Below are 16365 nucleotides of genomic sequence, written 5' to 3' on the forward strand. Positions count from 1 at the left end.
TAGTGGTATATACAGTTTCTAACTTACAAAGATCTACGCCAATTGGAGTAAGAAGTGTTATAATGCCAGAAACTTTACATGTTAAGTAAATCCAGCCAACCAGAAAAACCAATAAACACAAAGCCGGTATGTTTTAGAATGCCACAGCTTTATTAGTGAGGCAATAAATAGGTATAAAACGTAGAAGACTCTGTTCCATGTAACACATTGTATTGTTCAGAGCAGACAAAAATATAATAAAAATTAAATCTAATCAGGGTCATTGTAAAAAGTTTGCCATTGTTGCTAGGAGACCAGGGGTTCTCTTCGATTGGCCACTTCTGACTTCACATCGGAAGGTAATGCACCTTTACTACCCATAAATACGTTGATGTATGGATTAGGAAAGACATTTTTACATTGCTAGATTCCCTGTTCAGGTACAGACCCTTTTTAGTATTGAAGAGTCTAGGTAATTTACCTTTAGCCATGTGGGCAGAGAACCCCTTTAATGAGATGCACCATATACCAAAAGACTTCAGATGTTGCTGAACTACACTGCTCAATATCTCCGGCTACTGAATGTCGCCCTTCCCGGAGTGACGTACTAGTTAAACACGGTAGTTCCGTTTTTCTTATGTTATAAAGGATGCATTGTTATATTTCCTATTTCCCAAGACAAAAATAAGCGTGTATTGATATTCATGTGAACTGTTGATACCGGTCAACATGTACCAGGTTTTTTTTAAAATTTTATTTATTAATATTTATTTTTTGGTGAGGCTTAATTTTATGAAATATTTAAACCATAGTCTTGTACATTAGTATTTCTTCCATTATACAGATCTGTAGGGCTTTCATAGACCTGTTTGTCGCTGGCAGATTGATTTTAGCATTACTTGCTGATAATCTTATGTAAGTACATTAGACCACATTTCCCTAAAGTTTAAAAAAAAAAAAACGACAACACTGATGTATTAGGTTTCCTTCTGTAGAACTGCACTTCCATACATCGTGAATACGATTTTTATGAACAGGCCCAGATAAACCTGACTCTAGTAGACCGTATTACATGTATAGCAAAAGTTATTTTAAGGTTCAGAACTCCGTGTCAATTACTCAATATATCTTTGGTTGGAGCTCTCATTTTTTCTGACGCAGAGCTCCAAATCCCCTACATAGTCATAGATCTGAACGGTAAAATGATGACTGATTGCAAGCTGGCGTGAGATGTACATTAGGAACACACACGGCGTATTAGGGGAGATATATTGCATCAAACTGCGCAGCGTATCCGCCCTGAACACCGCAGGGAATGCCGTCCGAAATCCTGCCCCACAGTGGTATGTTTTTTCAGGTGTAAATTCTTCTGCGTAAATTATTGCACCTACTCCCCCCCGACAGCTGCTCCGGCCTCCCTGGATGACGTTGCAGGCCATGTGATCTGGGAATGGGAAAACCCGCAAAGTAAGAGCTGTGATTCTGCATTAATTGACAGGCTGCGGTTGAAGATACCGCACGACAGTTTGTTAGTTTTTTTTCGGCAGGTTTATCTGCAGTGTGGGGACGAGATTTGTTGAAATCTCACCCACACTGCTGCTACTGTAAAACGCTGTGGATTTTCCGCAATTAATCCACTGTGGAAAATCCGCAGTGTTTATGCTGTGTCTGTTCGTACCCTAAAGGGACATTCCAGCCTTCTGCATTTTTCACTTATACAATGTATAGGTGAAAAATGCTAGATCAGTGGGGGTCCAACAGTCAGCTCGGCTGTTTGTGTCAGACCTATAGACTTTGAAAGGAACAGTGCATGCACGGCCTCCGCTCAATTCAAACTCCTCTTAGCTGCCGTCTTGCGGACCCCCACCGATCTAGTATTTTTAACCTATCCAGTGGATAGGTGAAAAACGCTGGAGGCAGGAGAGCCCTTTAATGCATATGGTTATTTAGTTCAGAGTATGCACCATGCAGTAAGCTCTCTGCGTAATAAAGTAAGCTCCCTCTAGTGGTGGCTGCAGGCAATCAGCCATCTATGCCTCTGCAGGGGATTTGGAGCTCTGTGTCAGGAAAACCGCTCCAACTGCTATAAAGATGTATTATGAAATTAACCAGCACAAAATTCTGAATCTTTTTAAAGACAAAATGGTGTTACAAGGTGGACACTTACCTTAAGACATACATGAAGAAGTCACATGAAGACAGACCTGCATGTTTAATTTAATATTAAATATATTAAAATGGTAATATCGTATACACTAGATTTTTACAAATGGATGAGCAGCCCAGACTGCTTAAAATCAGTAAGCCAATCGCAACAAGCCTGTGAATGCAGACAGCCCCCTGGGTGCTGAGCGTTATGAATTTTATGTTACTATCACACACTTGGGACTCAAGTAAAATATAGAAAGGCACAGTTTTAATTTTGGCAGGTCTTGGTTTTCCTGGTAAATCCACCAGTCCCCTCTTTCGCCTAAGTCGGGACAGCAGACAGTTCCTGTTTCTGTGCCAAGTTTACAGAGTCATCTCCTTCCATTACAAAACTAATGTTGACAAAGGAGCTGGCCGCCTCCGGCTGCTCCGTCTGAGCATTTGTCTCATTCTGCTGCGGACTCTGCTGCTCTTGGTACTGTTTCTCAGCCTGCTCTGACATTTCATTCTCTTCTTCCTCCTCTTCAACCTATAAAACAAAAGAGATGTACTTCATTGTGGACATCCAGACAGAGGCATTCTCATACAGTGCAGCATTGCCTGATTCAAGACCAACGGACAGGCTATTGAGCACTCGAGCCAGGTCTTTCTCAAAGGGGTTCTATAGTTGGGGGAGTCTATCAGTCTAACTCGCTAAAATAATTGGGCACATCTATTAGGAGGGTCTAAACTCCTAAAAAGGAAGCAACTCTTAGCTGGTGACAGAGCCGCTGCAAATGACATTTCGACTGTGTACTCCTTAGCGGAATTACCACTCAAACTAAAATGTTTCAATATGGGGGAAAAAGTAGTGGACGTAATGTTCAAAAATCTTGTGGTCGTCCCGTGACTCCTCCCCCCCCCCCCAGGGAAATGTTGAGGTTGTTTGAAGGTCGGAGTAATGGCGTGCTGTAAGCATGAGTAACCAAAGGTCGCTGACTGAATAGAAAGTGTGAGCACTATAGGTGATCACGTTTTTTTTTCCATTTAGTCTCTGAGTGCCAATTTCTGTGAAAAATGGATCTCTATGAATTTGGCATGTGGGATATGGCCATAGTGAACCCTGCAGGTATTCCGTTCAAATAAAGCATTCCACGTGTAGAAAGCCTGTAGGGAATTCCTCAAACATTCTGTACCAGTCTTCTGGTCTAGGAAATCACATTCTGTGAAAATCTTGCAACTTTTGCAGCATTTACAACACACTGCACCATACCAAAAAATGGGCAGTGTCACCCCACAGCCAGACGATATTAAATGTACTATAATTTATCCAAGAAATTGGCATAAATAAGGAGGGCAAATCCACAGCAGCTCATAACTTTTAGATTCGACATTCTGTGCCCTTTTAATAAAATTACAATAATGAAAAGATGACCCTGGTAGATGGCGGGCACTAGAATTACAGACACTGAATGGATGCCAACCGGCAGAAAAAACCCTATTTCCCAACTAGCATTAAATAATTGCTTTTATAGCTTAATAAAAAAAAAAAAAAGGTATCAAACAGACAAACCACATAAATGTTTAAAAAAAAAAAAAAAAACCTGCATGCTGCTGGATAAGTAATACCAAAGGGCAATGTCTATACAGTATATAATGCAAGGTACTAATGAAATGCCGGCGGCTGCAGGACGCCGAGCTATATCAAGGAATAGATCCAGCAACAAAGCAGGTATTTAAGTTCCAAAGAGCCCCCCCCCCCCCCGCCATGTTTGGCGACATATGTAGCGTCCTCAGAGGTACTGGGGCTATTGACGGCACGCCGTGGATTTCCTGGTGTTAAGTACACCGGATATGAACAACAGGCTGGCTGGATTTCTACCTGTTGTTCATGTCCGGTGAATTTAACACCAGGAAATCTGCGGCGCGCCGTCAATTGCCCCAGTACCCCTGAGGACGCTACATATGCAGCCAAACATGTCGGGGGGCTCTTTGGAACTTTTTAAAATACCTGCTTTGTTGCTGGATCTATTCCTTGATATAGCTCGGCGTCCTGCAGCCGCCAGCATTTCATTAGTACCTTGCATTATATACTGTATAGACATTGCCCTTTGGTATTACTTATCCAGCAGCATGCAGGTTTATTTTTAAACACTTATGTGGTTCGTCTGATTGCTTTTATAGCTTAATAAAGGTGTCAATCATTTAATGGTACTTGGGAAATAGGGGTTTTTTTCTGCCGGTTGGCATCCATTCAGTGTATATCTTTTAATAAACTAGGCACATCTTTCTCCAGCACTTTTTAGATTAAGACCGACATATGAAACACCAGTCTTACTAAATTCCCCCTGAAGTCTCCAGTAATAATGTGACCTATAGCCTACATTGACTGCATACAAACATTTGCAAAATTGCCTGTAGTAGGTGCACGCAACACCGCCACCAAATCTCAGAGGCACTAAAAAAAACAATACTGAACGATTTTTCTTTCAAACTTTGTAACTATATGGAAATACAGTATAGTTTGCCCAAATCTCACCACCAATGTAATATTTGAAACGGATTGCTAAGTGGGATGTACATTTGTAAGATATCAGCCATGATGGGAATGATTTTCCGTTGGAGGTTATTAATGTCAGAGAGAGGAGTGCGTTAGAATGGCTATAGATGGGCCTGTCACTGATCTGACCAATGGTTTCATATTTGTCAATATGCTGGTAATTAAAGAAACCAAAATTAGAATTACATTAACAATTAATATGGTTCATGTGCATGGCATGTGTATTTACTAGTGAGAAAAAAAATTGATGGCCTATCAGGATAGGCCATCAATATCTGATCGGTGGGGGTCTGGCTCCCAGCACCCCTGCCAATCAGCTGTTTTGAAGGGGCCACGGCACTCACGCAAAAGCTGCTTCCCCTTCATTCCTTACCTGCTCTGTACTGTGAATCGTCTACACAGTTGTAGTGAATGGGAGAAGGCTGTATTACTGTGAACGGTCACTACAAGTGTGTCGGCGATTCACAGTATGGAGTAGTGACAGGAATGAAGGGGAGACAGTCCTCGTATTAGTGCTGCGGCCCCTTCAAAACAGCTGATCGACAGGGTTGCCAAGATTCGGACCTTCACGGATCAGATATCGATGGCCTATCTTGAGGATAGGCCATCAATGTCTTCTCACTGGAAAACCCCTTTAATTGCTACAATCATAATGACACACGACCGTGATTTGCGTCTCGGACGGCCGCAGAGTGTTACCCGCAAATCGCGGGCCGTGCACATGGCTGCGTGCATTAATTTCTACTTGCCTGGACCGCAAAACACGGCCATAATAAGACATGTCCGTTCTCTTTGCGGTCCAGGCTCTTGGGCCATGTACGGACCCTGGAAACCACGGTCGTGTGCATGGGCCCATTGAAAGGTATGGGGCCGCAATTCACCCGAAGATGTGCGGGTGAATTGCGGCCGCAAGAATAAATTTGTGTGGCCTTGCATCACAATATTCTATTATGATTGCTTGTACATCTCCAGTCGACTTGTTCACAATTATCTTTAGATGTATGACCAACCTTAGATACGCAGCTGGTAGGTGATCTGTTTTACTCACCTGTTCCCTAGCTATGTAATACATCTACAATTCTCATATTCTCACCTAAACAGTGGTTAGTGGTTTTGCATATCCTTGTAGAAATATGATCTGTTTATAGCCAGTAATAGACGTCAGTTCCAAGTAAGAGCAGAAAATATGCACTTTATTACCAGAGAAGCAGGGGACACCGCACATACCTCTTTCTGCATTCTGTAATACTCGTCAATCGCATACTGGTACTTGGGCGTACTAACCCCCAGAACCGAGGCTATTTTTTCTCCTAGGAAGTCGCAAACTGTAGGAATAGAAGATATTACATGTAAGGATCAGAGTAAACATACACCCCAAGTTTCACTCACCTGCATGGCTTCAATGCTGACCAGCAGGTAGGTGAAACTTGGGAGGCCAGAACATGTGGAATCGGGGCAAAATGGAACCAAACTTAGCTCACCATAGAAAGCTACGAGGGAGGGGTAAGTAATATCCCGAATACAAACATACAAAAATATGCCCATATATTACAGCCATGGAAAACAAGCTTTTGTTACTTTCCTACAGCACAGGAAGCAGAATTGCTACAGCAGGTGACCATTACATAGTGGGATACCCTATAACAGATCCATATAGTACGGCTAAATGAGACGTGATGTGCGGCTACGCTCAGACAGTGGTTACGATACTGCGCTTGTAAATTCTGGTCATATTGTACACTATATAACAAGTATAAACTACACAAAACAATTCATGATTAAACACTGGTCTCCTCCCGGCATTTCTCCATAAGGTGTGTCTCTAGTACAGAAGAAAATTCTGCAAATGCACCTATACAATGAAGAGTAAAAGTTAAGGTGCCCATACACATTAGACAAAATTCTGCCGATCCCAACGATTTCGTTGGGATCAGCAGATGATCTAATGTGTATGGGGGTGTCCTGACCCTTTCCCGACGGCAGATGTGGGAGAAAGAAGGATCCGGCGTGTTGGATTTAAACATGCCCGATCCTTTGTTCTCATGGGAGATAAACCACTGCAAGAGGAGTCTTACAGCTGCTTATTCGCTATTAACATTAACATTAACCAGTTCAGGACCGGGCTATTTTGCGCCTTCAGGACTAGACACCGTTTAGCCATTTTTAGCACGCGTTAGTTAAATGGCTTTAACTTTATTTGTTGGGCGAACGACGTGATTTTTGCAACGTTTTTTCCGTAGACAAAAGCAGGTTTCTTTTTTTATACACATCCTTTTTACTATTTTAGAATTTTTATTCATAAAGTTTGAAAATAGTAAAAAAATAATATTTTTTACGTTTCAGCTATTTTTTTTGGTAATAACATAGTTTTACCCTAAAATAGAGCTTTTATTTGTGATCGTCATTGTCTACCGTAAATTTTAATATATTACATGTCTATATTAGGGCAATTGGGTCAGCGCTAGCGTTACAACAATGATTGGCGGGAGGGGAAAGTTTTTTTGGGATGGGTATTTTATGTGTATTTATTATAAAAAAAAAATTTGCACTTTAGTTTACTTTTAGTTTTTTTTATTACTATGGTCTGTTCCTCAAACGTTAAAAAAGACCTTTGGGGAACTTTATATATATTTTTTTTCTTTCTTTTACACCATGCTTTTCCACTGTAACTGGAGCTGCACAGCACACGATTATCACTAATAGGGCTGTGCTGGGTCTAGTAAGACCCAGCAGCAGTCTGTCAGTAACGGCACCCGGCGATCATGTGACCAGTCACATTATCACCGGGAGAAATAGAGAGACAGAGGTGCGGCCGCTGCCTCTATTCCTTTACACAGCATTCATTGAGCGCTGTGTACAAGTGATCAGAGAAGACAGAAGCAGCGGAAGCTGCTTCTATCCTCTCCTCAGGGACCCGGCAGTCACTGACAGCCGGAGACCCGACATTCAGCTGCCCGATCGCGCGGGCAGCAAGTTAAAACCCGAGCCGTAAAAAGTCTATGGCTCGGGTTTTAAAGGCATGGTATTGCCCGAAAAACATGTTTTTTTTTTTTTAATTAAACATTTAGTGTGTGGGTGATTAAACATTGTTCAAATTTTTTTTATTTTTTTCACGAGTCAGGAAATAGTCAGGAAATATTATAAATTAATTCTAATTTATAATACTACCCATTTTTGGTCACTAGATGGAGCTATTTCCCAAAATTGCAGCATTGCAACATTGGGTTAAAAGCTCTCGCTCTAGTGAGCTCTCAGCATCCCCCCCTCCTTTATCCTGGCTAGTGCCGGGATAAACGAGGGGTTTGAACGGTGTAACCTCCTACACTGTGTGTCGCCATTTTTTGAGCTAACACACAGCGTAGTAGGTTTACATACAGTAGTAAACACGAACATACATTGAAATCTCTTACCTGCTCCTGCCGCCGCGGCTCCCTCCGGCCCGTCCGCTCCGTTTGCTGCCGCTGTTCCATGTGCACAAGTCCGGAAGCCGCGACCGGAAGTAGTAATATTACTGTCCGGCCGCGACTTCCGGTCCACAGGAAAATGGCGCCGGACGGCGCCAATTTCGAATAGGACTGTGTGGGAGCGGCGCATGCGCAGTTCCCACACAGACGCCGTACACGGCAGTCAATGGGACGGGAGCCGTTCGCAGTCCCTATGGGACTGTGGCTGCCGTATTCCATGTCTGTGTGTGTCGTTAATCGACACACACAGTAATGGAAACAAAAATGGCAGCCCCCATAGAGAAGTAAATCAATTAAAAACGTAAAAAGTACAACACAGCAACATACATTAATAAAATTTATTGATCTATCACACTAAAACACATAACATATTAAAAAAAAAGTTGGTCGTGACACTCTTCCTTTAAGGACCCTGACCGCTGCCCGTAAAAACACAGCCAGCGGTCGGGAACCAGTTAAACAATCACAACAGGACGAGAATGGAAGGCCAGGGTGCCCTTAGCAACAGGGACACATGGGATCATGCCGCCTGTGGGTTTAGTTTTTCCTATTTAATCATAAATGGTCTCTCTCTCTCTATATGCGGAGAGTTGGTACTTCCCTTTTGGAGTTCACTTGAAGGTCAGCTGTGTTCGTCACGAGAGGGTTCTGGAATGTGTTGGAAACATCTGGAAGGATGTCGTGGATCCAGCTGATTCCCGCCAAAACACCGTAGGCCAATCTTCAGTCTATTTATTCCAGTGCTGGAACGTTCGCTGGGTCTTTTGGAAGAAGAAGCTTTGAACAGCGCCCACCCTCTCTCCCTGAAGTCGCGATATTCCTTAGTGGGGATTGACGCCCAATAAAATATGGGTGGACAAGGTCTTTGATGGTTCAGTTTAAATTTGGACTCATAGGCTTGAGTCTTTAGGACTAAGCCTTGTTACGGTCATTGGTTTTTCTTAATTATTTATGGATTTATTTATTGAAATTTTAATATGTGTGGTAACCCCTTAATAAATACCGCGGACTTATTTATCCAAATGGTATTGTTTGTGTCATTATATTATTCATATCACAATGGTGTCTATGATCCCATGTGAGTCAGGAAAAATAACTTGGTGGAACGAGAGTGAGATCTCCCCCGTCCCTGTAGCCGTGGATGATTTCCGCACGGTCTACACTGTGATAGCCTGCGTTGCGGTGTACAACAAAAATGTAAGGTCTCTTTCACACTAACGTATTTTGCATCTATTTGTAAGCCCAAACCCGGAATGGAACATAAAAAGAAAAAGTATAATGTAAACATTTGCACCTCTTCTGTGTTTTGGACCAAATACTAAAGCAAAATACTGACCAAAATGCTGCCATGTGAAAGTGAAATAAAGCTGATGGATGAGGTCAGTCCTGACACGAGAGCAGCCAGGAGCGGTGTGCTGTTGGCAACCATGTCAGAAGCCGCACAACCAGCTACGTGCAGGGGTACATAGCCTAATGTGTTTGGGCCACCTTTAAAGAAGAAGTTTTCCAGGAGTAAAAGACCGATGCCCTAGCCTTAGACTAGGAGATCAATTTTGGATCTGTGGGGGTCCTACCTTCAGGATCCCCACCGATCATCAGAATGAAGAAGCTGAATGAATGGGACAGCTGCAATACAGGGCACAGACACACATACTGATGAGCCGACGTGCCGGTGTCAACAATATGATGTGGCGCACATGGACCCCCACTGATCAAATTGCTCCTGGAAAACCCCTTTATGTCTAGTATTGGGTGGCAGTTGCCTAATGAATACTGAATCTTGGCTATTGGCATAACAACAAAGCTTGCTTCTAGGGGAGACTTGTGCCATGTGCGGGAAGTCCTTTATTGTTGACAATCTGATTAGGAAAGACATTTTTGTGGACTGGATTCATAATGCAGAATACAGTCCTGGCAATAAAAAAAAAACCCTACATACTTGCCCAGACTCACTGACCCGATGTCCTATTCTGGACTGATTTGCCGACACATATGTATGATATCAAATCAATGTGTTGACATCGAATTGCCAACCAAGGAAAACGGTGGTCCAAAGGAATAATAACACGTTGCCATGACTACGGCTGTAATTGCGCTAGAGTCAATTGCCTACTGGGGTGAACATTAAATAAATAAACAAACTATCGGGCTAAATTTAACTATTAGATGTAACCACTGCCCAGAGGTACAGAGTAGCTTTGAAGATAAACTTTTTTTTTTTTTTGTAATTCGTTGAAAACTGGGGAATGGACAACAAACCTGAAAGTGTGGAGGTCGCAACTCTCAGCATGTAGAACCAGAGATATGGTCCCCATGTTAACTTTGTCTGCAAGAACCATAAAAAGAAAATATAATGTTATTAGTTCATTAGTCAAAGTTATATAATCACTTAAAGGGAACACGTCAACCCCTTTTATGCTGCTCTGTCTGGACACGCTGATTTAAGCAGTCTGTCACTTATATGAGGATATGCAGTCGTTTTGTAGAACTTTGGCCAAATTCAGACGAACGTGGGGAATCTCAGACGTGAAAAACTACAGTTTTTCATGTCCGAGTTGCCCCCTGTGCGGGTCCCGTTTTCATGGATCCCCGTAGACTTGAGTCTATCGAGTGATCTGTGAAAACTAAACAAAATAGAACATGTTCTATTTTTCAACAGACCCTTCACACGGTCCATTGAAACAACGGCCGTGTGAACGGCCCCATTGAAATACATGCGTCCCTGTGACGGCCGTTGTTTTGACGGCTGTCACACGGACATAAATCACGGTTGCCTGAATTCTGCCTTAGTGTATGTTCACACAGAGTTTTTTGCAGGCAGAAAATTCTGCCTCAAAATTCAGTTTGGAATTTTGAGGCAGATTTTGACCAGCCTGCACGCCGTGTTTTTCGCTTGCGCTTATTGAGAGCCACGGGCAAAAACGCAGCGAAATCCACTTTCTCTGCCTCCTATTGATGTCAATGGGAGGTCAGAGACGTAAAGCCCAAAGATAGGGCATGTCACTTCTTTTTCCTGCGAGCATTTTTTTTCCACTCACGGAAAAAAAAAAACCTCTGCCTCCCATTGGAATCAATGGTAGACATTTTCGGACGGCTTTTGGCGTGGTTTCCGCATCAAAAAACTTGGTGTGAACTGGGCCTTAGAGTGTATTAGTTGCTGTAAGGCAGGAGTCCGGCGTATTCATGAACTGCAGCTCCCGCCCGCCCTCCAGCTGCGGATTAACAGCTTTCTCTCTCAGGGTATGTTCACACGGAGTGTTTTCAGACATTTTTCGGGCCGTAAACGTCACAAAAAACGGCCGCGTAAAAAACTGCAGCGAAAAAGAAGTGCATGTCACTTCTTGAGACGTTTTTCGATGACTCTATAGAAAAACAGCTCCAAAAACGGCCGTAAACAACGCGAGTTGCTAAAAAAAAAAAAAAAGACTGAAAATTAGGAGCAGTTTTCCCTTGAAAACAGCTCCGTATTTTCAGACGTTTTTTGCTAAGCGTGTGCACATAGCCTTACTGTGAATAGGGAGAAAGCTGTCAATCGGTGGGCGAGGGCGGATGCCAGCTCATGAATACGCCAGACTCCTTCCTCATAGCAACTCAAACTGTAAGGTCTACAAAACCACTGCATAGTTAGTGACATACTACATTAATCAGCGTGTATACAGACAGAGAAGCATTTAGGGGCTGATATGTTCGCTTTAAAGAGGCTCTGTCACCACATTATAAGTGTCCTATCTCCTACATCTTTTTTCACAACGTTAGGAGCGATTTTGGTTTATGCTAATGAGCTTTCTTAAATGCCCAAGTGGGCGTACTTTTACTTTCGACCAAGTGGGCGTTGTACAGAGGAGTGCATGACGCTGACCAATCAGCATCATGCACTCCTCTCCATTCATTTACACTGCACTAGCGATATAGATATATCACTATGTGCAGCCTCATACACAAGCCCTAACATTACTACAGTGTCCTGATAATGAATACACATGAAATCCAGCCTGGACGTCATGTGTACTCAGAATCCTGACACTTCTGACTCTTTTTTGTGAGATTCCAGCAACGGATACGAAATCTCGCGAGATCACGGAGCTAAACGAGATTTGGTTTCACTTGCCGGAATCTCAAAAAAAAAGATTCAGAAGTGTCAGGATTCTGAGTACACATGACGTCCAGGCTGGATTTCATGTGTATCCATTATCAGGACACTGTAGTAATGTTAGGGTTTGTGTATGAGGCTGCACATATTGATATAACTATATCGCTAGTGCAGTGTAAATGAATGGAGAGGAGTGCATGATGCCGATTGGTCAGTGTCATGCACTCCTCTGTACAACGGCCACTTGGTCGAAAGTAAAAGTACGCCCACTTGGGCATTAAGAAAGCTCATTAGCATAAACCAAAATCGCTCCTAACGTTGTGAAAAAAGATCGTTTTTTTAAATAAAAAGCATTACTGTCACCTACATTACAGCGCCCATCTCCTTATGTAGGCGATAGGGCACTTCTAATGTGGTGACAGAGCCTCTTTAAGGCCCTGTTCACACAGAGCTTTTTTTTGAAGGCAGAAAAATCTGCCTCAAAATTCCTTCAAGAATTTTGAGGCAGATTTTGACCTGCCTGCAATTTCTTGCCACGTTTTTCGCCCAAGGCATTGAGTGTCGCCGGCAAAAAACGATATGAAAAACTCTCTCTACCTCCTATTCATTTCAATGGGAGGCCAAAGGCGTAACCGCAGCAAGAAAGAGCATGTTGCTTCTTTTTTTTTTCCCGCGAGCGGCTAAAAGCTGTCGCGGTAAAAAAGAAAATGCCTCAGTCTCCCATTGAAATCAATGAGAGGTAGATTCGGATGATTTTTGTTGCCGATTCTGACGCAGTTTCCACATCAAAATCATAATAAAAAAATAAAAAAAACTCTGTGTGAACTGGGCCTAACAGTAAATGCATGCTATTAAAAAGACACATACCACAGGGCAACATAAAGGCAGCCCCATCCTATTTCTAGTTTGTGAATTTCTAGAGTCTGAAACCGTCTTCTCTCCCGCGGGAACAAAGAATCGGGCATGTTAAAATCCAATGTGTCCGATCCCTCTTTCCCCAACACGGTTATATGTAAAAGTCTGATCTGACAAAGTGCTACATTGTCATTTTTGCCAAACTGACCTACTGCACATTTGGCGCCATTGACAATATTAAGCTGGCTTCCACTGTACCCCGGTGCTGGATCCAGGGCTCAGCGCTTGGTTGTACTGCATTCATTTCATTTATGAAAAAAGAAAAAAAATATTCATATTTTGCATTGCCTGTGAAGAGGGGCCTCACCGCCTGCTCCTGGACCAATAGCATTTGAGGCTTCTATTAAAGCAACCCTCTGGTCTCAGGACAAAATTATTAATGTGATGGGGTATATGGAGTAATATTACCTGGTGCCCTCCAGTTGCCCCCCTATGTGTTGCCTCACAATGGCCACAGTGCTCCTCAGACTGAGTCTTTGGAGTCTCACATGACCAGCTCTGGCAAATCCGAGAACAGTGGGAGTGTCTCAGACTCTGTCTAAGAAGTGCTGCAGCCATATTGGAACAGCACAGAGGGGACCCTAAAAAGGGAGACCCACAACAGAAGGGCAGAACTGGAGAGAACCAGGTAACGTTACTCCGTATACACCATCACATTTAAAATGTTGTCCTGGGGCCGGAGGGTCGTTTTAATATACAATGATTAAATAAAGGGATCCGCTGTCACATTGTTCAACACTTACTGGGTCAACAGTTGGCAAAAGATCTCTTCTCTCCTGCAACTCTTCTTCCTCATCTGTACTGAATTCCTCCATGGTTTCACCACTGGCAAAGTGGATTATTCTTCGAGGAATTTTCTTATTCTTCCGTACATCCCCCAGCTCCACACTTTCAAACTCACGGTCGGCATTGACCACAATCTATGTCAACATAAACAAGACTGAATACGTCACCTATTGAACATTTGACACAATACAGAACCGTCACAGCCCCATTACCATAACAGAGAAATGTATTCTTCAACTTAAAGGAGTATTTTATAGGCTATGCCATAAAAGTCTGAGGCCGAGTAGGTATCAAGAGAACAGGGGTACCATTACCGAGAGGGCTAACAGAGGAGAGCAAGACGCGCAATTCATTAAAGGGGTTTTCACAACTTGGACATATATAGCAAATCTACAGAGCTCTGGGACCCACACATAAATAGTCAACGGGGTTCACCCGAACACTGGGCCGGACAGTAAGGTGGCTGCTGGCCGCAGATTCCAGACGGGGACTAGTGGAGAGGATGCCGCGCATTAGGACTGCTCTCGTCATTCTATTCTATGGCCGTTACGGAAAGAGAGAAGCAGGCTCATTAACATCAATCGTTGTGGTGCCCCTTTAGGCCCTGTTCACACTGAGGTTTTTTTTTTACGCGGAAACCGCGTCGAAAAAGCCTCCCATTGATTTCAATGAGGAGGGCGCATTTTTTTTTACCGCAAGTGGTAAAAAAAACGCTCACGATAAAAAGAAGCGACATGCCCTATCTTCGGGCGCTTACACCTCTGACCTCCCATTGACATCAATGGGAGGCAGAGAAACCGGATTTCGCTGCGTTTTTGCCCGTGGCACTCAGTATTTTCCTCCTGCAAAAAAACTCTGTGTGAACAGGGCCTTAGCATTCTTGATTTGTTACAATTTTAGGGCACATGGACGTCATGAAGGACAGTCCCTCACCCAGGACTTTCCTTTGAGTCACATTGGAGAGCCACTAAAAAGAGCGGATACTCTCTAGCAGGCTTGAGTATAATCAAATAGGCGCCATGTCATACTACATCTGACCGCGGTGTGACCACATGCAGCTTTCCTGGCAATATCAGCTGATCACCGGCGGCTAGACCCATGGTGACCAGCTGACAGCAACAAGGTTGTTAATGGGACAAACGTTTAAGTTTATTAATGTATATTATTAATAATGTTTTGTTACATTTAGGGGACTTCTACATTTGAATACAGGTACATAGGTCACAATGGTGTGCAGATGGAAGTCCATGTGCGGCTGTGCCAGCTTAGAGGTGGTAGATCTCAGCCTAGTGGCATAGCAGCTGGCAGGTGTCTGGAATAACCCACCTGTATGTATTGTGACCTCCTGGATGAAACACTGCCAGGTACAGTAACATACAACTCCTGCTGATCTAACAGCGAATACACTACTATGGGCAGCAGTCACAGGACTACAGTCGTCAACAAGCTGATGTGTACCGCGATCACCACAGACCCTACTCTATCTCCGCTATACTACAGGCTTATACCGGCTAACGCACTGTGTAACACCCACTGTATGGCACCGATTCATATTGAGCGTTAATGCTGTGAGCAGTAGTTGTAGTCGTCCACCTGTCAGCGGCAAAACTCATGTAATGTGGGGTGAACAGAAACCAAGGTTAAACTATATATATGTCCGCTCCTGTACGTAACCGGTATCATGTACGATCACAGCACAGGATCACGACAGTTATGGCATCTCTATACAAGTCAGGTCCAAGAGTGACGTAGCAAAAATACATTCATAAACATTACCCTAGAACCCGTACCTCTCCAGTAGCCATAGTATTAGATCGCAGGTTCAAGTGACCGCTCCCAGCGCCAGGCTGCCGGGCAACAACACGGAGATGAAAGCAAGGGCTCCTCCCTGAAGTGCGAGACAAGCACGCGTGTGCGCTCCACGCCTCGGTCTATCAGCGCAGACACTTCCGTGCGCTTCACGAGTTCTGCCAGATTACGGTGGTGTACCTATTCACAAAGAAAAAGACTTCCGTACGTTCCTTTAAAGTAGATCACAATTTGCGCTGCAGGCTCCGGTGACGTTAGGGCTGATGCGGCCTCTAGCGATATAAACCTATGTTCCTGAGTAGACATTAGATGGCGCTGTAGGGTCCGGTGACGTCAGGATTTTGAGGCCTCCAGTGATAGAAACTTATGTTCGTCAGTAGACACTAGGTGGCGATAGAGGGTCTGTTGACGTCAGAGCTCTGTCAGCTTCTAGTAAGTGATAGCAGAGCCCTACTTTCGCCGGGTGCAGTGGCGTGCATCTGTAATCCTAGCTGCTTGGGAGGCTGAGGCTGGCGGATTGCTTGAGTCCAGGAGTTCTGGTCTGCACTGCGCTATGTCGATCGGGTGTCCGCACTAAGTTTGGTATCGATATGGTGACTCTGGGGGAGTTCGGAGCCACCAGGTTGCTCTAAGGA

General features: G+C 43.6%; 1 protein-coding gene across 3 annotated transcripts; it reads right to left on the minus strand.

Moving 5' to 3' along the window:
- Positions 1-131: 131 nt before the first annotated feature.
- Positions 132-16035, minus strand: FAM177A1 (family with sequence similarity 177 member A1). 3 transcript variants are annotated; one of them, XM_075843683.1, is made up of 5 exons: positions 15712-16035; positions 13879-14055; positions 10390-10465; positions 5894-5991; positions 132-2656 (listed from the first exon to the last, which is right to left on the minus strand). In XM_075843683.1, the coding sequence occupies exons 1-5, from the start codon at positions 15724-15726 to the stop codon at positions 2450-2452; spliced, it is 573 nt and encodes a 190-aa protein (XP_075699798.1). In that variant the 5' UTR covers positions 15727-16035; the 3' UTR covers positions 132-2449. The 3 variants fall into 3 exon arrangements, with proteins under 3 accessions (XP_075699798.1, XP_075699800.1, XP_075699799.1); XM_075843685.1 differs by having other exon boundaries at positions 15698-16034; XM_075843684.1 differs by having other exon boundaries at positions 10390-10456; positions 15712-16033.
- Between the last annotated feature and the right edge of the window lie 330 nt (positions 16036-16365).

The sequence above is a fragment of the Rhinoderma darwinii genome, chromosome 12, assembly GCF_050947455.1.
Source record: "Rhinoderma darwinii isolate aRhiDar2 chromosome 12, aRhiDar2.hap1, whole genome shotgun sequence".
Taxonomy (NCBI): Eukaryota; Metazoa; Chordata; class Amphibia; order Anura; family Rhinodermatidae; genus Rhinoderma; species Rhinoderma darwinii.

Excerpts from the sequence above, each read along its gene's own strand:
- FAM177A1 (XM_075843683.1), bottom strand. Across the intron at positions 10,466-13,878 it reads TTTTGCCAACTGTTGACCCA|TTCTTGCAGACAAAGTTAAC; the intron begins GTAAGTGTTGAA and ends TTCTTTTTATGG. Across the intron at positions 2,657-5,893 it reads ATTACAGAATGCAGAAAGAG|GTTGAAGAGGAGGAAGAAGA; the intron begins GTATGTGCGGTG and ends TTTGTTTTATAG.